Below are 22282 nucleotides of genomic sequence, written 5' to 3'. Positions count from 1 at the left end.
AATTTGGGTAGGTATTGCTACCTGTAGGAAAGTAACTGAGTTGGCATTTATTTTTTGCAAAACTCTTCTTTAGTTAAACTTTCAAATGTTTTCAAAGTCGTCTCTTAAACTGGGATGTAATCCTCAACAGGAAATGTGGTATCTGAAGGGCTACAATGCAATAACAGCTGGAGAAAAAACATATTTTAACAGCAATCATCAGAAATGCACTTTATTGCATCCCAGAGTAATGTCTGAATATAGTGCTGAAGAAATACTATTTTAGAGCTGTTCATGTATAAATGTTCTCTAATAATCTGGAGGGTGGAAAGCACTTTCCAAATTGACACTAGGTTGGGATGCTGTTCTAGGAACATCTGAATAAGGACATTAAAAGGAACTGTCAGAAGTTAAAAGCATAGACAAGCAAAATATCAATCTCTTGCCTTTAATACATAATCTGTTACAGCTGAAAAATAGCATTAATAAACCTACTTCCCAAAGGAGAGATATTTGGATATTAACAGTGGAGAAAGATGACAGAGTAAATATGAAAAACAAGTTTCACGAATCTTCAGTGTGAGATATCAAGAAAAATGCCAAAGACCTGAGTGTCATCACAGGCAGGATAACTGTTTCTCAGCATCAGAGTGTTGTAATGTGGTTACAGAGCAGGACTAGAAGGTCTCCAGTCAATGTCCCCAAGGCTAATGACTTTTCCCATCATTATGGGCAGCTGCTTTTAGAATAACTTGCAATATCTCATCTATTTCTCACAAAATCAAAGATGACAGCATTAAAACAAAACAAACACATGGAACATTTCACACGTCAGACACGCAAATTTTAAACATAACAGCATGTGTAACAGCAATGCTGCCTTGCCACTCTCTTAGCATTTGTTAGCTATTAGCAGTTAATTTGTCACAAGTGTGAAGTTCTGATATACGCCTATGAAAGGAATATGCCTCTACAATATAATTAGCATTTTACAGTTTTGTTTTTGAGTGGGCAAATTAACTGAACATAAGAAACAAATATGCCTTCTTTCTTTATTTTCAAAACAAACAATGAATAGATGGTCTGATGGAGCCAATAAAATATGACATAGAATAAAAAATACCAAATAAAGACAGCAAATAATGTATTTAACCAAGTATATAGTTTTATGTATTAAAAATAAAAAGAACTCTTTACTGATGTCTTAATATGCTTTAATCAAAGGGAAAGATTTTATTCAGCCTCTTTTCTGGAGGTGAGAAGAAATAAAACAGTTCAATCACCAGGAAACAGCAAAACTCTCAGCTGAGCTTTTTTTCTCATACTGCCTTTCCTACAGTAACCTCTTTAAGGTGGACAATCCAATTCTTGCTCTTAGTCATTTAAAGCAAATTGCAAGTAAAACCTGTACAGATTAGTTCCTGTGCTCTAGAATTAAACCTGTTCAACAGCAGCATCAAGGCTAGTATTACCTGGGAAGAGTATATGACTACCTAGACATACCTAATGAAAAGGACTGTTTTCTCTACTTTTGAAACTGAAGCCTATGAGGCTGCTTAGACTTCAAGACTCCCCTGCCAGGTAAGCAAAAAGTTCTTTTTATAAACAAATGGAGGTTGCTTGAGAGGTTGTAGAAAGGATGGAAAGTCCTAGAGCATGGAGGTTACAAGCAATTCTGGCAGTCTCTTTTTGTACAGCCTAAAACAATAGAGGAGAAAAGGAGGCTCAGGGGAGACCTCATCACTCTCCACAACTGCCTAAAAGAAGGGTGTAGCCAGGTGAGGGTTGGTCTCTCCTCTCAGGCAACAGTGACAGGACAAGAGGACACAGTCTTAAACTGCACCCAGGGCGGGTTTAGGCTGGACATTAGGAAGAATTTCTTTACAGAAAGAGTGATGGGGCATTGGAATGGTCTGGCTAGGGAGGTGGTGGAGTCGCCATCCCCAGAGGTGTTTTTGAGAAAAGACTGGATGTGGCACTCAGTGCCATGGTCTAACTGACAACGTGATGATGGATCATAGGTGGGACATGATGATCTCAACGGTCTTTTCCAACCTAGTTAATTCTGTGATTCTGTAGCACAAACACTTGGGAAGAACCAAATACCTGTCTACACTTTTCTCATTCCTAATCTCTGAGATTAGATAGCTTTATCACTTTGCTCATGACATACAGAAAAAAGGACAAACAAAAGCCCAAGTTCAAACCTTGGCTAGCAAAAAGGTAATGGAAACAACTACATTACGCAGCTTAATGAGGGAAAAAGAACAAAATCAGGAATGTGTTTTTATACAAGAAAAAAAAGAAATTACTTTTTAAAAATAGTTAATTTAGTTAATTCTTTACACTTCGGATTACTGGTTCAATACAAAAATAGAACTTAAGATTTTGCAGTATCCTAACAACCTTACTAGCTTAACTTCGAATAACAGCAGAGTAACACTACTCTTGCCCAATAAAGGTATCCTTGAAACTTCCCAAGGCACCTGCTAAAAATAACAAACAGAATAAACCGTTTTCTTGGTACGTTTTCGTCTCATCTGGGACACTGTCCCTCTCTCACATATTGATACTGCCGGAAAATGACAGCAATAAAGTAACCTACATTGGGTCATTCAGGATTTCAGATATCTCTGGCTGAAATCCACAGTATTTCCACAAAATAGAAATACCTAGTTTCTTTGGGGAGATGAAAGAATAAAGGTGGGTATATGGCTGCCCCTCTATGGTTTTCTTGTAAGGTTGGACAAAAACTCTCATTTAAATGGAAAGATATAAAAGTAAGTGTATTTAAATGAGCAAAAATCTTCGCAGACAGTTTTTTATACTAGCCTAACAATATTTTACTTCACTTTAATTTACCCTTGTTCATCTCAAAAATAAAATATTTCTACCTGATATAAGTATACTCAGGATGAGATTTGGAAAATGATTCCTTACATTAATTCTTCACATGAAAAATATGGATAATGAGCATAATTTAAGGTTTTGTTAATGTCCTTTGAGTCTAAAATTAATCCTAATTTGGGAACAAGGCCTCAGATTGCAAACCAAGTTAATGTCACTCCCAATCTTTCTTTATACAGATCAGAAACTCTCAGTATGCTCAGTTAGTATCACTTTAATCTTCTGGTTTATTTATTGTTCCCCTAATGAACTGTTATCAGTGTCTCTGAATATATGGCTATCCAAAGTTGACGATCTATTACAATTTTCAATATTCTTTGGAAGCTTTAGAGTAAGAACTGGAATATGACACAATTATTATTTTGGCTATGCCATGTATTTACTATTTCCAGGAAAGTCCACCCATATTTACCCAACACACTACTATCCTTGGAAAACACAGGCTTGGACACAATGAATAAAGATTGTTAGAAGGTTGGTGCTGAAAATTCCAAATGTACCACCTACAGTGAACACTCCTGTACTTGAGAACGGTTACTGTACACTGGCTGCACTACGTTATCTACACAGTAAGAAGAGCTTTGATTGAGAGGGATACAGATGAAGTGGTTTGTCATCTCTCTTTTGAAAGAAGTGGTTAACTAAACTGGGCAAATTTGCCTTCGCACCTGCATGCATTTCATCACTTTCTACTATAACATCTACAGTCTTAAAAAGTAATACTTTTTGTATGTAAGAAGTCACTTCTACTCTCATTCTACTGAAGAGATACCAAGAACTTGAACTGCAAATTTGAGACTAAAAGAAATACCTCTACTAGAATAGTCACAGCTTAATAATAACTTTCAGAACAAATATTTAAGTTCTACACACTCTTCTTTGTTCTGTAAGCAAATCATCATATGACATCTGTGAACAAAGCCAGAAGTAAAACTTCAGACTGCAGCTTCTCAGCAACCCTGCACAAGCTAGCTAACTACATTTAAGCCAGTGACAGGCAGGAACATTTTGATGAGAAGCAAGAATGTTTTGTTCCACATTACTGCTTGCCCATGGTAGAAGTCTGCCTTGTGAATTAAATGACTTGACACCGCAACATAACTGAGCATGAAGAAACCAACTGATGTAATTTATTTGGTTTAAGATTTTCCTCTATTTCTTCTTATAGCTGGCAAGTTGATTTGTAAGGTTTTCAGGGGTACTTGACCTGCTTTGGAGATCATATCCTACATATCTTTGGAGATCATGTCCTACATATCTGACATCAGTAGATACAACAAATTCCTCTGACAAATGTATCTGCTGTTGTTACATGTAATACCTGAAATGATATGTCCTAAAGGATCTGAAGAAGTAAAGTTGGTTTTCTACTTTTCGTCATTTTTTTTCCCCACCTCCATTGCTGTGTCAGTTATGTGATGCTCTTCAAAGACAAATGGACCAGCACAACAACCGTGGGACCAGCAGCTCTGCAACAGCTCCATGTTTGGGTACTTCCTGGGATCGTAAGACCCTTATACCAGAATGTGTCTACTACATATGCAAAAGCAGCTTATACCACCAGAGATCCTGTGGTCAACTTCACAGCGAAACTGAGCCTGCAGGAATCATGCTTCACATATCTGCTGCCAGAAAGAAGCCTTCCAAAGCTATTAGTTACTAAACTCCTGAGAAACTAGTATATTTTAAAAAAGCTGAGATAGTGACTCTGGCAGGCAGCTAACTCCCACCCAGTCACTTGCTCCCTCCTTCCCATTGGGATTGGTGGGAGAATTGAAAGAGCAAATGTCAGCAAAACTTGTCATTTGACATAAAACCAGTTCAATAAATAAAGGGGGGAAAAAAAGAAATAAAACACAATCAAGTGAACCATAGGCAATTACTCAGTATGTCCTACATGGAGACCTAATGCCCAGCCACTCTCCAATCAACAATGACTTCAACAAAAACCCCCCAGCTCTAGTACGGAGCACACTGTTACATGTCATGGGTTATCCCTGATCAGTTGGAATCTGTAGTTCCAGCTGTGTCACTTTCAAGCCTCTTGTCCCCCACCAGCCTCCTTGAATAAGGGGGCAATGTGAGAAACTGAGAAGGCTTTGGTGCTGGGCAAGCACAGTTCAGCAGTAGCTAAAACACGTGTCATCAACGCTGTTTTGGTCACAAATATAAAACACAGAACCATGACTAAAACTAATGTCTATGTTCTTTCACAGCACCATTTAAACTGGAATAGACTTTCAAGACCAGTGAGTTCAACCTTTGACTGGTCACCACCGTGCCAACTAGATCATGGCATTAAGTGCCATGTCAAGTTGTTTCTTGAACACCTCTGGGAAAGTGACTCTACCGCTCTCTAGGCAGTCCGTTCCAACATTTAACAACCATTTCTGCTAAAAAATTCTTTCTGATGTCCAATCTGAACCTCCCCTGGTGCAGTTTGAGTCTACGTCTTCTCATCCTGTCGCCAGTTGCCTTGGAGAAGAAGCCAACCCCCACCTTACTATGACCTCCTTTCAGATAATAGTAGAGAGCAATAAGGTCTCCCCGGAACCTCCTTTTCTCCGCCACCCTCATCAGCTCCTCATAGGACTTACTCTCTAGATCCTTTATCAGCTCCATTGCCCTTTTCTGGACTTGCTCTGGCACCTCAATGTCTTTCTTGAAGTGAGGGGCCCAGAACTGGAAACAGAACTCCAAGTGCAGCCTCACCAGGGCCACCAGGGGGACAGTCACTTCCCTGGTCTTGCTGGCCACTGTTCTTGACACAAGCCAGGATGCCACTGGCCTTCTTGGCCACCTGGCCACACTGATGGCTCATGTTTAGCTGGCTGTCAACCAGCAGCCCCAGGTCCTCTTCCCTGGGGCACTTTCCAGTTACTCTGTCCCCAGTCTGTAGCACTGCATGGGGTTGTTTCAACCAAAGTGTAGAACCTGGCACTTGGCCTGGTTGAACCTCAAACAGCTGGCCTCAACCCATCAATACATCTCGTCCAGATCCCTCTGCTGAGCCTGCCTGCCTGCCCCTCAGCAGATCCACATGCACCTGACTTGGCATCGTCCACAAATTTACCCACTGAACACTCAATTACCTCACCCAGGTCATCAATAAAGATATTACACAGGACTGGGCCTAACACTGAGCCCTGGGAACACCACTAGTGACCGGACGCGAACTGGACGCAACATCCTTCACTACCACTTTCTGAGTATGGACATCCAGTCAGGTTTTCAACTCAGGGAAGAGTGCACCAAGATGTGGGCAGTCAGCTTTTACAGGGGAATGCCATGGGAGAGAGTATTAAAGGCTTTGTTGAAGTCCAGGTAGACAACATTCACAGCTTTTTCATCACCCATTAGGCAGGTTGGCCGGTCATAAAATAAGGTCGGTCAAGCAGGACTTACCTTTTCCAAACCCCTGTTGCCTGGGCCTGGTCCCTTGGTTGTCCTGTATGTGCCATGTGATCACACTCAAGAGGATCAGTTTATAACTGCCCCTATAGCTGGGCACCAAGGTAAGGCTGAAAGGCCTGTAGTGCCGTGGAACTTCCCTATAGCCCTTCTTGGGGATGGGTGTCACACTGGTCAACTTCCATTTGCCCGCGATCTCCCTGGTGAGCCAGGACTGATGACAAATGATGGAGAGCAGCTTAGCGAGCTCTTTTGACAGCTCCCTCACTTGGATGAATCCTACTCTGTCCCATAGACTTGTGAGCGTCTAAGTGGCACAGCTAGTCACTAACTACTTTGTTCTGGATCACAGTGGGTCTATTCTGCTTTTTGTCCCTGTTTACCAGTTTAGGGGGCTGGTTGTCTTTACTGTTAAAGACTGAGGCAAAGAAGGCGTTAAGTATCTCAATCTTTTCCTCATCCCTGGTGATGTTCTCTCCCAGCTCCAATAAAGAATGGAGATTTTCCTTGGCCTTCCTTCTGTTCTTAGTGTATTTATAAAACCACTTTTTATTATCTTTTACAGCAGTGGCCAGATTGAGTTCTAGTTGAAATTTCACCTTTCTAATTTTCCTTCTACATGATCTAACATCATTGTATTCTTCCTGAGTTGTCTGCCCCTTCTTCCAAAAGCCATAAACCCTCTTTCTTCTCTGAATTCCTGCAAAAGCTCCCTGTTACACCAGGCCAATTTTCTTCCCTGATGGCTTGCCTCTTGGCAAATAGGGAAGGTCTGCTCTTCTGTCTTTGGGATTTCCATCTTAAAATATGTCAAGCCTTCCTCGACTCCTTTATTATTAAGAACGAATCACCTTAAATTCATGGCCATGAGCCTGCTCTGTTACAGACACACTCTGTACTTAGGTAGCTTATCTTCCATTCTACATCTCTGTTTCACAAGATTTGTATGATGGTATATTATCAGTCATTGTATATTTGGGTTCATGTTTTTCATCCACACTGACACCAATCTGTATCAGCTGGAGAGACCTCAGATGCTTGAGCAACCTCCTTTTACTTAGAATCTCCACACTTCTGTGTAATGAAAGCACCAATGAAACAGAAAACAAAACCTTCTTAAAAATATTTTGCATCAGTTCTAGGTGAAATCACTTTAGGTGAAATCACACCTAAGCAGAACTGAAAAATATCTTATGAATACAAGAATACAAATCTGGAGTTTTATGCTTAGATCTCCTTGGGAGGAAAAGAAGTCCTGGAAGCCTTTGGAGATCCCAAGAACAGTTTGGGGGAATCCTTTTAGGAAAATTTTTCTTTCATGTAAGGAAGATACAGATGCAAAGATCCCAAAGTCACAACACAAAAACACATAACACAGTGATGTGCACACAGGGTATGGATGGATCTTCACGTATTCTGCATACTCCATTTTTAATAGTGGATGACTGCTGTGACAACATTTTAAAGAAATTAAGATTAATAATAATAATAAACATAACTCTAGATCTGCACCATATTTCAGCTCAGACACACTTCCTACCAATCTTGAATTGAGTACAATTTCAACTGCAGTGTGCAAGATATGTACTGTGCTTAATCCTAAATTTCATTTGATGCTGTTTGCATTAAACAGACCTTCCATTTCTCCTTAAAGATGCGTTTCAAAGATGAATGAGGAAATCATTGAAATAAGTTCAAGTCCTACTCTTTTCTGTGTCGACAATTGCTTTTTAATGAAACTTATGTCATTGATCCAGCAGGAGCAAAGTTTCCTTTTACTTGGAAAAGGGGTTTCAGCATAAAGAAGTCTAATTCTCACACACACACTACACTGCAGAACAAGTTAGCAGCTGTTCATCTGATGTTCATGGAGTCTTAAGAAGAGAAGTGCAGGGACATAAGTCTGGGCTGAAAGGAGAAGTAAGACATACCTTCTCACTACACTGTCTTTGCCACTCCTTGACAAACCTAGCCAATGGCCTCACCATCACACATTCTGGCTAAGTAAACAAGCCATAGTCTCTATCTCAGTTTTCTAACATCAGAGATTTGATGATTGCTTTGAGTCTGTATAGCAACACAAGTAATTTTTAAACCAGGTTAAACATGTACTCATCAGTTTAATCTACATCTATGATACCCATTCCTTTACTTCTACATCTGAATTTCTCTACCTTGATTATTTTCTTTCAGGAAAAGAAAAAAAGATAATTTGTCTTCAAGAGAGAAATCTGACTTTGTTAAAGTGTCTAAGGTAATAATCTGACAGTACCTTTAAGAAAAATTACAGAATCACAGAAATGTAAATCAAGGCTGTAAAAATAAACCTGCCAACAGCAATAACCTTACAAATAAATGCACATCTTTTCATTTGTAAAACAAGCAACATCTGGAAATTTCTTATAAAAACCCCCTAGTAATGCCATTAAGACATTAGTTCCTATCATAACTTTGCAAAGTTCAACCACTAATAGTATGATATTTATAAAAATGCTTCAATTTAAAAGCTTTTGACACTGGATTCACAATTGCTTTATCAAACCTGTAATTAGAGGTCTGTCTTGATGCCACAAACATTAGAGGGGTAATCAATGTACTTGTGCTGGCTGAAAAGTCTCAATGAACCCCATTTTGCACTGCCTTTCATTGTGCTGACTAACTGTGAAATTATCTGGCAAAATCAATTACCACATAGACAACGTGGATCCACTCTTAACTTTCTCCAATACCTATAATGTCTGAAAAGCAAAAAGCACAGAAAAAATGTATTTGTGCTCTCAAATTCTATTCAGCTGTAGACCTGTACATATACATGCAAGCAGCTTGAAACTCGTTTACCATTTTACCATATCAAAACTAGCCTACTGTAGCTGTAAATTCTCCCCTGCTAAGTTCAAAACCTCAAAATATAGACACATACTTAGAGAAAATACCTACTCTGGGAAAAAGACCGTCTAAAAAAACCTTTCACATGTAACTCTTGATAGAAAAGAATTCAGAAAAGTTTGTATCCCTCCTATTGTTGACTTTGAATTATAAGGGATTATCTGACTCATTGTGATCAGTAATTTACATAAAAGTACTAGAAGCAGTTGCATAATGCTTCAGAACTTAATTTTATTTGTGAGCTCATTGTCTGGTACTTCAATAATTAGAAACAGAAAGAAGGCTTTCCTTAAGTGTTCTGGTTAAATATTTTGAGACCATAAGAGTCTTATGCATCATAAAAAGGAAGAGCACTGTTCCCCAAACACCAGTTAAGCAGTAAAGAGTACTGGTCAGTGACTGATACCAGGGTATAGAAAATAGACTTTTTTTCATCTTTCAACTGGAATTCTAGCTGAATATGTGTTTGTTTATTCCTCTGTTTCACTTCTCTCCCTTTCCATGAGTACTCAAAGAATTGTCTTTCCTATGGCTCTTAAAAATTGTAAATTATACCACTTATGGTTATCAGATGGGACTATGTAACACAGCGTGATAACATATGAGCAGATTAGAAGAGTTTAACAAAAAGACAACTTTTGGCAGTCTGACAAAACTTTCATGATGAGATTTTCCACTGTTGAAGCTGGAACCTAGATCAAAAGACTACTTAATCAAGGCTTGTAGTCCAATGAATTTTTTTAATGTCTTGTCAATACGAAATGGTGTCATCAAGGACTGATCACAAACACCAGTGATGAGGACACCTGTCATGGGTAGATGAATTGACTTAACAGAGAGTGCCTCTCCTCTAGCCTGGATAATTGTCCTCAGTTTCCAGCAATTCTAAGATCCCACTTACTTTCAGAAAACTTAAAATGAACAGACCTCTTACTCTGAAACAGGAAAACATGAGAACTTCAAAACATCAACACTTAGTTTATCTTCTGTTCTATTTTAATGCACACCTCACCTCTTCCCATAGGTTAACTTGTTTTGCATTAAAAGAAAAACATTATCAAATGCAGTATATAGTGAGGATTCGTGCTCTGTGTTTTTATAACAATTTCCTTTCAAGAAAATAAAGTTTTCTGCTAGAAGATCTGACACACATGCTTTCAGTTCTACCCTGAGAGAGAAAAAATGAAGCATGTATGATCATTGCCCCTGAGGTATGGCAATCTGAAGGACAAGCATGTTGCATAAAAGCACTCAGAGACTCTAAGTAACAGTTAAAACAGAAAGTGAAGAAAAAAATTGCTCCAAACAAATTGGTAAAATTATTATACTGTATCACAGTACAATTCCGCATGCTGCAAAGTTTATCTCCCTTATTTTTACAATTTTACACTGGAACCTTTAACTACTGGCAAGCAACAACTACTGGCAAGATCTAGTATCTCATGGAGTAAGATATTCTTCATGCTCCATCATGTCCCATGGCACTTGGTTGGGTCATGACCTGGTTCTGGCCAGGAGAGGGTTAACTTTAACAGCAGCCAGGTGAGATGTAGCCACCACCCTGGGGTTATTTGATGCCACCTCGAGCCAGGAAGGGGAGAGGGGGTGTTGTTCAGAGGGGTGTTGTTTCTCGGACTGCTGGTTTGTAGGAGTGTGAGGTCAGGTGTGGAGTTCTGTGGTGAGCAATCGCATGTGAGTTGTTCGCCTATCCTGCACACTCTGTTCTTAGTAGCGTTGTTACTGTTGGTCTTATTTCACTGCTGCTCCCGGTACACTCTTCTTATCTCAGCCAATGATCTTCACCTTTAGTGCCCTGAGTTCTCCACTCCAGCCCGCTGTAAGGGAGCGGGAAGAAGGGAAAGAAGCAACACAAGGTCTTTAGTATTTAGTGGGAACAGTAAACTGGGGAATACCATTTCTAAACCATGACAGGTGACTAGATTGTAACTTGGAGATTAGTTGATGAATCACCAAAAATGTGCCTTGTAAAAATGGCATCTCAGTCTGTAAGCTGAAACAGACTGAACTTACTTCACTACTACCACCTGCTAAAGTTGCAGCACAATAGGATGTGGCCATAATATCAATGAGTTTAGAATCAGAATAGAATCAAAACACAATAAATCAGGATTGCAGTCACTGACTGCAGCTTCTATACCAATGACCTCTGACTGCTTGGGTCAGACCCTGGTTTTCACAAATGAGCACGTCACCAGTTAGAGAGAACAATCCAAAATCTGCAGTTTCCCAAGGATCCCAACCAAAGTGCATTAAATTTGCAGTGACACTGAGATGCACTAGACACCTGACATTTAGTCATTGGTACCTGGAATCAACAATACTTGGCGTAAGCATTTAATTCTCTTGATCTGAAATACATCTACATATCAAGCTAATTCTCTAGCCTAAATTACCTTCCAGTTAAGGAATATTTCTATGGTAATCGAGATGCTTTTCTGGCATCAAACAGACCACACTCTGCCAGCTGACAACATCACTTCATGCTTTGGTTTTTAAGCCTCCAGAGCCATGTTGAAAAGTCAGGGTACAAAAAAAGAGCAAACACAATTGAGATTCCCTCTGAAAGAAAAGCCTTTACCTAAGAGCTCATACATTACTCCCACTGAAAGCACAAGATGGGGCAGCAGTGCTTCTCTGTACAGTTTATCTTCCCTTCTGTTTTGTCTGCAGCACACAATATGGCAAATTTCAAATCAATAGCAACAGGTGCACACCAGCACTCAAAATGCATAAACGGCATAGAAAGTTACTCCCAGTTGTCAGCACTCCTTTCTATCACACTGCTGCTGTGGCAATCTTTTGAGATGATCTTTCAAGCCACCAATGAGAGACTTCAGGCTCTCTGTGTTTGCTGTGCTCAGTTCTTCAGGTATCTGCACTGAATAGCATCACAGCAGTCAATGAAGCTTTTTAATTTTCTTCTACTGACTATCCAGGAGGAAACAGAAGTTGACCTGCCTGTCAAATATCTTGTATCCAATATGATTAAATTATTCTGGATGTACTACAGGCCTTCACCATAAGCAAAGAGTATAAACTAGCAGTTTGTCACTCTGGGAAGAAAATTAAGGCTTTGGCATTTTATTGAGCATCCACATTAATGTGACTGGCAAAGGAAAGTAATAATGAATCATAATGGATGCCATAGCAAAATAATGCCAGTGTGTCGGATCAAACAGGACTGAAACTTAGCAACTCACTAACTTTTTGTTTGTGAGAGAAGATGTAAAGTTGTCCCCATATTGAAAAGTTTAGACATAAGAGATTCTGTTTCTAATAACTTTTGAACGACAAGAATTGCTGTCTCTCAAAAATCTTACACTCATTAAAAAGCAATTTAGGACGTTATTGAAATAAATTATTTATGTAATGGGATGCATCATTGAAAAATGTTGAAGAGGCATCCAAAAAGTGACTCACTATCTCCAAAACAAAAATCATAGCTCACTTTTACTTTTTCTTATGTAAGTTTAATAAGAACTGCATTCAAATCAACTGGCATTATTTAAAGGAGTTTTTTTAGAAGTCCATCTGTTTTATTAAAGTACCTATCACCATAGTAAAACCTAAGCTTTGAAATATCCCTAAGAAATTTCTTATGAAACAGAAAAAGTAATTTTTGTTTGGTCAAAATCACTAACATTTCTGTTTTATTCCTGAGGCTATACAATAAGCACAATACCATTTTAGTGATCCCATTTGCATTCTGTTATGGACCTGTGACTGATAATGCCTGTTTTTTTAAACATATGTTAATAAATAGCAGTGGAATAACAGGGGAAAAAAAAAAAAAGCAGTAAACCAAAACAAGATGCTTTGCATAGCAGAAATTACTTCATCCACAGCTGACTGCCTCTGAGCAAAAGGAAACTCTAGTATAGGTCTTCACCATTTAGAAGCTTCACGATTTGCTGGCAATTTGTAGAAACCAAAGTAAACTTCTGGCAGTACGCCTACATACCACAGTAGTTAAAGAAACTATCATCCCACCCATTTTGACTACAAGCCTTGAAAGATTAGTCTAATGTTTCTTCCTACTCTCCTGTTCTCCTTAGCTAATAGAAGATTTAATGTAAAACTTCCAAAATACAATTTTAGAAAGTGCCACTCTGGTGCCCACACTAAAGCAATCGACAGTTAATTTTTTCTCACTCCTTTTTGCTCGCCAATAAGCCTCAGCAACAGAAAGTCTTTACTCTAATTAAAAGTGAAAAGCTAGTGCACAGATCCAATACCCTGATGTTTCACAGCTGCATGCAAAGCTGCCCAGACACCTGTTTATTTTTACAGCAATCCCTTTCGCTCTTTATCATTCCATCCCTTAAGGTTGGATTATAAAATGAGGCAGAATAAACTAGATCATCTCGAAAACAACTGCGCATTAGTATATCCCACCTTCACTGGAAAACACAAATCACTATTATGCAAGGTTGTCTGTCTAGTTGCTACAGCAGGAAGCAGGAATCAACCAAACTAATCTACACATCATGAAATCGTTGCAACACATGGCTTTCAGAATGTTCCCTGGTTGTGTTTAGCTCGACTTCCAGCCACAACTTGAGTATCTAGTGCCAAATGGCCATGTATGCTGGACAATCTGAATTCCTGCCCCAATTTCTGAAGATATTTTAGACACAAAAAATAGGAACAGGCTGTTAGCAATGCTTTTCAGTACTACATACTGTGATGTGTAGTGGTTTAATTCTTGTTGAGTCCAGGGGCAACTGGGAAAAAAGGGCAAGAGCTGCAAAAACTGAAGGTGGTTAGCTGATTCTTATCACGCTTGGTATATTTGCTAATTGGAAACACTGAGGCTTTAAGCAGAACTTAGGCTGCCAAGTAATCTTATACTGAAAAGATGCTTCATGTATCCTTGGTGTCCAAAAGCTGACTCTACACTGGCACTGTAGTTCTTGATAACACTGACAAAGCTCAGTACTGCACAACTTCTGCCCTCCTACCACCACATTTCACTGCAGAACCTTGGGGACTGGAGAGTGAAAGTACTTAAGGGGGAGGCAGGGTATGAACACTAAAATCCCTTAGGCTCTAGGAGAGAAAAGAAGCAGCCCAAATTTATATCCCATATAAAACTTTAACTGCTAATAAAATAGAAAGCAGACTCCCTTCTCTGGACATGCTTTGTAAGAATGTGACTTCAGTACTCAGTCAAAGATTCAGCTGCACTTGTGAAGGTATGTAGCTTCTTGCTGCACCAAGAAGTCGTTGAAAGTGCACTGAAACTTGGAAGTCTCCAAGTGCACCCTTGTTATACCCCACATCCAAGAAGAGGAACATCTTCACAGATGAGCCAGGATGTGTCCCCGAAGTGTATATAGGGATAGGTGTGTGATGGGACAGAAGAAGACAGGGATGTGCTGTGATGCAAACCTGCAGCTGAGCTGAAGAGTTATCTACAGAGGGCAATAACGAGGCCCTGTTCTTCAGCCTGTCCTATTATGATGTAACAGCCTTTATAAAGAAGGTTTTGACCAGGAGAGGATTCTCCCATCAAAGTGTGATCCAAGGTTGCTCCAATTGGTTTCTGCAATTAAATCAATGTTAAGTTTTGCAACTGACTCCTAGCTTGCACCTGCACCTGGGTGCACAATTCTTCTGGAGAAAATCTGTAGCAAAGAAACAATACATTGCCCAAAGCATTTTAGTTGTGTAAAGGACAAGGTTTCATCATTTGTTGTTTCTTTTCTTCAGGCAGAAATTATTAAATGATTTTCACAATTAAAAATAAAAACAACCCAAACCTCAAGAAAACAAAATGCATAGTCAACATATTGACAACTAGTAGGATTCTCCTTCCTCCAAATGATGCCATTCCACAGAAAAGTGTTTCTTTCTGCCAAGTACCTAGTTAAGAAAATGTTATCAACAAATAACTGCCTTCAAATGTCCATTGGGCGGAAAAGAGGCCCATTTCCTGAGGTGAGGTGCTCTCCCTGATTTTCTCCAAGCCTTAACCATAGCACATCCAAAGAGCAGAGCTGGAATGAGAAATATCAGAAAGCAGACCTCTTAGGGGAAAATATGTCATTCACTGAGATATCTCCAACTAGTCATGTGACACAGATATAACCTGCCAGAATTTCCACTTCTGTGTTTATAAGGTCTCTATCAAAATTCACATGAAAAATCTCCATCACTTTAAGAAACATCGTTGGAGGGGGGAAAAAAAGCAACAACCTCCACTAACTTGCCTACTTCTTCAATATAAAAATTATACAAAGTTCAGGGGAGTCACAAACTAGGACAATTGTCACACAGAATAACCCCCCAATAATTCAATGAAATTAGATTTAAGAAAAGTAAGTCATCCCACATATTCTTCCTCCCAAAGGGATTGAAAAGCATTCATTTCACATGCCCAGAACTCTCAGACTAATTCTTATGTGTTTTTAGATAGTTTCAAAGGCTTTCAAAGAGTCATACGTGTCCATGGAAAAGATAAAAATATGTATTTCACAAAGATTTTAATGCAAAATCATTCTGCTTTATGAAGAATGAAGTTTTGTAGAGTTTCATAGATGAATTGGTACTTTCTACCTGATGACTTAGATAGAAAATGTCAACGGTGTCAGAGTGCCTTACTTGTTCTCGTTGCTGGCATCATATCGAGGCATAGGGTCAAAATCATTTCCATTTACATCAAAACTGGCCTGCGAATCCTGTATCCAACAAAAGAAAGAAAACCAGATGCTAATTAATTAGCCATCAACTTGCGGCCTATACATTCGTTAGCAGGTTCATACAAATGAGTAATTAGGCTAACTAATATTCCTGTAGTTTAATGATGACTCTGTTTTAGGAAAGCATTATATATGGGAATTATATATTTTATTTTAATTTTGGAAAACAGAGAAGGATAAAAAATGTTCTGAAAAAGTATAAGTGCAGCATTAGGAAGGAAATAGAAAATGGTGTTTCATTTAACTAGAAGACCACTTTTCTTCTCAGAACCTTTCAGAAGTTAAGAGAGTTCATTCTCAAAACTGGGATTTTGCTGTATTTTTTAAGATTCAAGAAATTATCTGCACAACAATAACTGAAATTTCAGCCATTGTTTCAAGAAATAAGAATAATACAATTTTCTTAAGAATATTGTTATAAAATTACATCTTGGAAAGCAACATAAACTGCTTCCCAACTTCCCTGGGAGTATGACTGTTTCAAATATCTGCAAGATATCTGTCCTTTTGGTCCATATTTGCCAGGATTCTTACAGCTGAAAATAGTTTATAGAGTAAACAGCTGTTGGTTTGTATGGCTCTCATTAATTGATGCAGTAGCATGTGGTGTGTTGACATGGCAAGCAGCAATTTTTAAACTTTTGTTTGTTGAAAACCAGTTACACATACACCTCAAATATTACTATTTGCAGCACCTATAATCTAAGGTATAGAAGGCATTTGTGATCAAACAAGCAATGTGTATTGCTTGTGAATTTGGGGAAATTCCTTGTTGGCATGAGGAAAGGGAGAGAGAAGTGGTAAGGAAATAAACAGTTGCTTTAAATTCAGTGGAAGGATAGTACTAGAATGAGGTGACATGATCCAACTGGGGTCATTCACTGAGGAGGTAAAATTATACCTGCTTTATTTAAATAATTTAAGATATTAAAATGAAAGATGTGTCATGTACTAGGATCAAAATACAGTGACAAATAGGGCAACTGCCCCCCACTTGTGTTTTCACACCTTCCAATCTGAGTTCCACATGTAGCATGGGGAAGGACACATATGTATATATGGCTAATTTAAAATAAGTGGCTTTAAGCTGTGGAGACCATTGTAGTTTTTAATGGATTGTTAAAGATGTTTTTGTCACCTTCATCTCTTAATGCTCTATCAACAAGGTAAGCTTGCTGACAAAAAGCCTGTGTTTAGGGCTCTTTAACAAGATCTACATCTGTAACGGGAGTGAAGGTTCATACATGCCTTGCTCTGGTCATCTTCACCAGTCCAGCTCAATCCAAATATATTTGTTTGTTTTATTACTCTGTGTAGAAGGACACCTCGCACTCTTTATTTCAGATAAATCATAAGGTCCTCACAGTTACAAGCCTTCAGCTAATGCCTACTTCTAAGAGATAGGACAAATCACTCCAGCAAAATGATGCTCTGAACAACTTCAAACTCTGACACTAACACAAGAAGTAACCCACTAGAGAAGAAGCTTCTCCTTATGTTATCAGGCTCCAAGACTGGTTAAACCAGTCATCTAAATGTGCTGAACCACAAGCAAACAGAAACCTCCTGAGGCAACATGGACACAGAACACAAAAAACAAAGGATGCACAGCTCTATCACAAGTTGTGAGGGGACTCAGAGTTAAAAGAGATTTACTAGAAAGAATATTCTACAACACAATATTCTACACCTGTTTTTAACTGAGTGAATCATGAAAGGTCATATATTTTTCCTTTAATACTGTTTCTAGCAGTAAGATAAATAGCTTTAAAAATTAATGTATGGAAGGATTACTGTAAAATTACTGTCTTTGAGAAAAGCTTCTGTCTTGCTGACTCAATGTATTGGCCAAACATGGAATTCAGCTGCATGTGTTAACTGAAAAGCAGTGTATTCCATTTCTAAGTTCTGAGAGTGTGAAGATATTAAGTAAAAAAATTGCAGAAGAGACAAAAAATATCCAGTAATTGGTTCCAGTCCTTCAGAAATTCAGGACGCAGCTACAAGAGGCATCCAGATATTAAATATGTTCAGATGAAACACAGTCTTAACTAAAACAATACATAATATCAAAAACTGACTTCCTTCCTCCCATTGGTGTTAACATTTAAGGAATTTAATGAAACTTTTATAATTCTTCCTCCTTTCCTCCTCTTTCTCCATCTTTCTAGAAGCAGCAAAATTTTTTTTGAGTAATAACAAAGCAGAAAATCTGGACTCTTGTGGACACTCACATAATTCTGCATCAAGTCTGGGTGGTTTCTTTCAATGCCGTCATCCAGGATGGTGACCACAACATTCTTTCCAGTGTAACCTCTCTTCCAAGCACCTACTATATTCATATCTGATTGGCAATGGTGGGTATTGTCACTGCAGTGCTGGGGAAAGAAGAGGAGATAAAGATGTTGGATACTGGAGCTTACTGAGCAATGAGGGGTTGAGATACTACCATTACATTAACATTACCATTAACATTACCATATAAAACAGCCCATGAACATATTGATTTGAGTAGGAACTATACAACATCAACAACTTTATTTAAACAGAAAACAATTTAAAAGAAATGTAAATTGTATAAAAACTGCTAGTCCTGCTTATTTCTCTTTCTGATTACGCTTCATGCTAAGCAGTACAAAAGGGAAGCATTCAGCTGTACTGAATTTGAAATATTTGAATTTTTTTTTTTTTTTTCAAAAAACAAACCATATGTGGATAAAATGCCTGTACTGGAATGGTCATGGGAAAAAAACCCACCTTGCTTTTTAGAGCTTACATGCTGTGTACACTTTCTTGACAGAATGTTTGGAAACTAATCAAGACTCATTTCTATCTATAAAAGAACGCTTTTGGCAGGTTTTCTGCAGTATCAGCAGGAGATGAGCCACAGTTAAGAACCTGCAATGAAAACACCATCCTGAAAAACTTGCATCTTAGGGGGCTGGATGAATTGTAGATAGTGTTGATTGAGAGCAGCCTGGGGTACAGCTTTCAGAGTAACCAAGTCCAGTGTGATGGAGAAAGAAAGTTTAGCGTACATTAAAACTGAAAGCCTCTTCCTAAGCACAAATGCACCCAGTTCATGTAAAGAAATCTGGCTTGCCATGGCAATGAGACATGACCCTCAGGTATTTGTAATGTCCCATTAGCGACTCTCTAATCCACATGCATTGCCTGCCCCTGTGAAATTAGTTCAATGAGCCTCTCTCATCAGTACTGCTTTTCTGCAGCTCTGCCAGGCTTGGACAGAGCAACAGGCAAAAACAGAAAAAGAGGGGTACAGGGAAGGGCAAAAGCAAAAGGCGGGAGGAAGAAAAAATAAATTAAAAAGCAAACTTGTATCATTGCAACAGTGCCTGTAGAGTATGCTCCATCTCAATCCCTGCCCCACCGCCTCATGACCCCACTTCAGCCTCGTGTCACTCCACAATTTGTAAGGAGTACAGTTGGAGGGGTGCACTCCACCTTGACTTAGTCTCCTCCAGTCAGCACACTGAAGAACCATTAGCAATCCTATGTGCAAACTGATTTCTATTAAATTGTAATTTTCCTCCTCCTTTTTCTCCAGTTTACCACCCAAATCAGAGGATTTAAGAGGGGTCATTTGTTATTACCAGAGGAAGATTATATTATTATACATAATATAAAGTCTTTCTCAGGGTCTTTCCCTTGTGCCTGTAAATATCTGTCTCTCTCTGTCTATCCATCCCCACACAAAGGACTTCAGGGACCTGTTCCAAGGAATGTGTAGCTTTTGTTCTCTGTATTGCTTGGAAATGCTCATCCTGCTGGCTATATGAAATTAATTACAGTGTAAACTTTCCATCTGAATGTAATGGTTGCACACATGAGGATTTCTAATGTACAAACAAGACAGTTAAACAAATTTAATGTTTCCAGGTACGTTTGTCTTTTACAAAATGTTACTAAATTAAGCACCAGAAAATACCTGCAAAAGTTTTTAATATCATCCTCCCCATTTTGCTGATGTGAAGACAAAGAGACAGGAAGGTGGAAGCACCAGCCTCTAGCCACAGGGAAAACCCCAGACTGAGCTACAATGGGCAATCAGGATTCCTGGCTCTGGCCTCCAGTCAGATTTATTGGGACATTACACTGTGCCTTTATCCCCTTTTCTGAAATGCCAAATGACCCTTGGCTGCTTCACTTACTGTCTTGTCCTCTCTTCCTAGGGGACGAGCTTGTTATTTTGCTTTCATGCCAGCCAAACCACACAGGCTGAGCAAGCATATGAGTATTTTAATCCCCATTCCTTTGTAAGCTCTTTGGATCTCTGCCAGAACGTCACCAGCATTTCCCTTAATGAGTCCATTGCCCTCACTTGCCTTACTTGAATATTTGTCTTTGCTCTGGTGACTGAAGGGGCCTTTGCTACACACGTGGAGACAACCACCAAAGACATCTCTTGCCTTACTCTGTGCTCTGGTGACTCTCTCAAGAGACATGTGAGGTCAAATCGAAAAATCAAGGGTAAAGCAGTCATAACTGTGGGCCCACTCTTTACTACACAGCAGATGTAATTATGGATGCAGAATGTAAAGGCAGCAAAGAAACATCCAAATGGGAGTAGCTCAACAGCAGACGAAAGGTTCAGCTATTATCATTACAATAAAAAATAACCTCTCATGTCCTATTTAGAAGAGCATCTGGATTTTTTCACTTCTGTTCTCTACTTTTCTTTCCCTTCTATTCAATTATTTATTTGGTTTTTTTTAATTTCTGCCCTCTTTCTAGCCTTAGTTTTCTCTTCCAGTAGTCTTTTAAAACTGAAACTCCAGTTTTGTTTCATTCAACATCTGATCTAAGATTCCCGTATTTTAATCACAAAGTAGACTTTCCCACAGATTCATGTCTGATTTTCTCCAAATAAATTAGAATGGGCATTTTCCTCTTGAAGCAGTCTGATTTGCCTTTAATCAAGAACACTTTAAATCTTGGAGTGCAATTACTTTTCAAGCACCATCTTATATGGTATATGGTATAAATATGCCACTCCACACTGAACAGCGTCTAATATGCCACCTACTACTTGGCTTCACTTGCACTCTTTCCTGTCCCTTTCAACTGGTTTGGCTGGGATAGAGTTAATTTTCTTCACAGTGGCCAGTATGGGGCTGTTTAGGATTTGTGATGAACAGAGTTTGGATAAAACAGGGATGTCTGTGTTATTGCTTAGCACTGCTTACCAAAGCAAAGCCTTTTTTTTCTCTTCACATCACTCCCACATCACAGTGAGGTGACTGGGGATGAGCAAAAAGTTGGGAGCAGACACAGCTGGGACACAGGTGACCTCACCTGACCAGACCATAGGATGTCATGATCAGTACTTAGAGACGGGAGGAGAAGAGGGATGGGGAAAATGTCCCCAAGTGATGGCATTTGTCTTCCCAAGCAATTTTTACACAATGGAGCCCTGCTTCCTGGAGATGGCTGAACACCTGGAAAATGGTGAATTAATTCCCTGTTTTGTTTTGTTAGTGTGTGCAGCTTTAGCTTACCCGACTAAATTGTTTTTATCTCGATGCATATGTTTTCTTGCTTTTCTCTCTCCCTGATCCCACTGGTGGGAGAGTGAGTAAGCAGCTATGTGGTGCTTAGCTGCTGGATTGGGTTAAAATTCCACTTTCCTTCAAAAAACATTTCCTGTAAGGAAATTTCCTGGGTTCCACTCCATAAATTTTCTTTAACCAAATCCTACTTCTTTACCGCCAACGCCAATTACATTGTCAGGTTGTTAGCAGAGGGCTGTTTTTTAATTAATTTGGAAGCACTGTTTCAGTTTACAGTGTTACCCAAATAAAAAACTATTAAACATCTGTCATGAGAAAAAGTTATATGATCCAGAGTGACTAAATTTTGTATCAATGGGCAAGTACTGAATTTTATGGTTCCTTTTCAGTCTATTTTCCCTGTCCTTTCTTTTTAGAATAAAAACAACCTTTGCCATAATCATGTACAAATACAGTGGTTGGAACTTTTTACTAGATCTGTCAATCTTTGAACTGTTGTTTTCTGGATTTTGAAGGAAAGAATTAGACCCTTCTACTGCATTTTCTGCTTGTCGAAAAGATAAAGTAACAGAAATTTCCTGCATTGGTACCATGACTAGAGAACTGCATTAAATCAGCACTATTTCAACATACATTGTTTTCATCCATTGCCAGGAGAATACCATCAAAAGGAATAAACAAACCCTTGCCCAGTTATTTAGAGTAATTTTACTGAGATTCTAAAAGGGCATTCAAAGGATGATGGTTTTGTTTGGGCTGTTTAATGTGAAAATGTTAACGATACAACCAATGGTATTTAATAGAAACCATGTGAAGGTGGAAAAACTTCTGAAGTACATATGGGAA

General features: G+C 38.8%; 1 protein-coding gene across 3 annotated transcripts in view; it reads right to left on the bottom strand.

The window, feature by feature from the left end:
- PCSK5 (proprotein convertase subtilisin/kexin type 5) overlaps nt 1-22282 on the bottom strand; it is a 228352-nt gene that overhangs the window by 138054 nt on the left and 68016 nt on the right. For all 3 annotated transcript variants that reach the window (XM_069000752.1, XM_069000754.1, XM_069000753.1), the window contains exons 4-5: nt 18140-18283; nt 15808-15884 (exon numbers count right to left, since the gene is read on the bottom strand). In XM_069000752.1, coding sequence (XP_068856853.1) covers nt 15808-15884; nt 18140-18283 — 221 coding nt within the window. The remainder of the gene's footprint in view (nt 1-15807; nt 15885-18139; nt 18284-22282) is intronic.

This window comes from Aphelocoma coerulescens (genome assembly GCF_041296385.1).
Source record: "Aphelocoma coerulescens isolate FSJ_1873_10779 chromosome Z unlocalized genomic scaffold, UR_Acoe_1.0 ChrZ, whole genome shotgun sequence".
Classification (NCBI taxonomy): domain Eukaryota; kingdom Metazoa; phylum Chordata; class Aves; order Passeriformes; family Corvidae; genus Aphelocoma; species Aphelocoma coerulescens.
The sequence above is the reverse complement of the archived record's forward strand: the minus strand, read 5'-3'. Positions and strand labels throughout refer to the sequence as shown.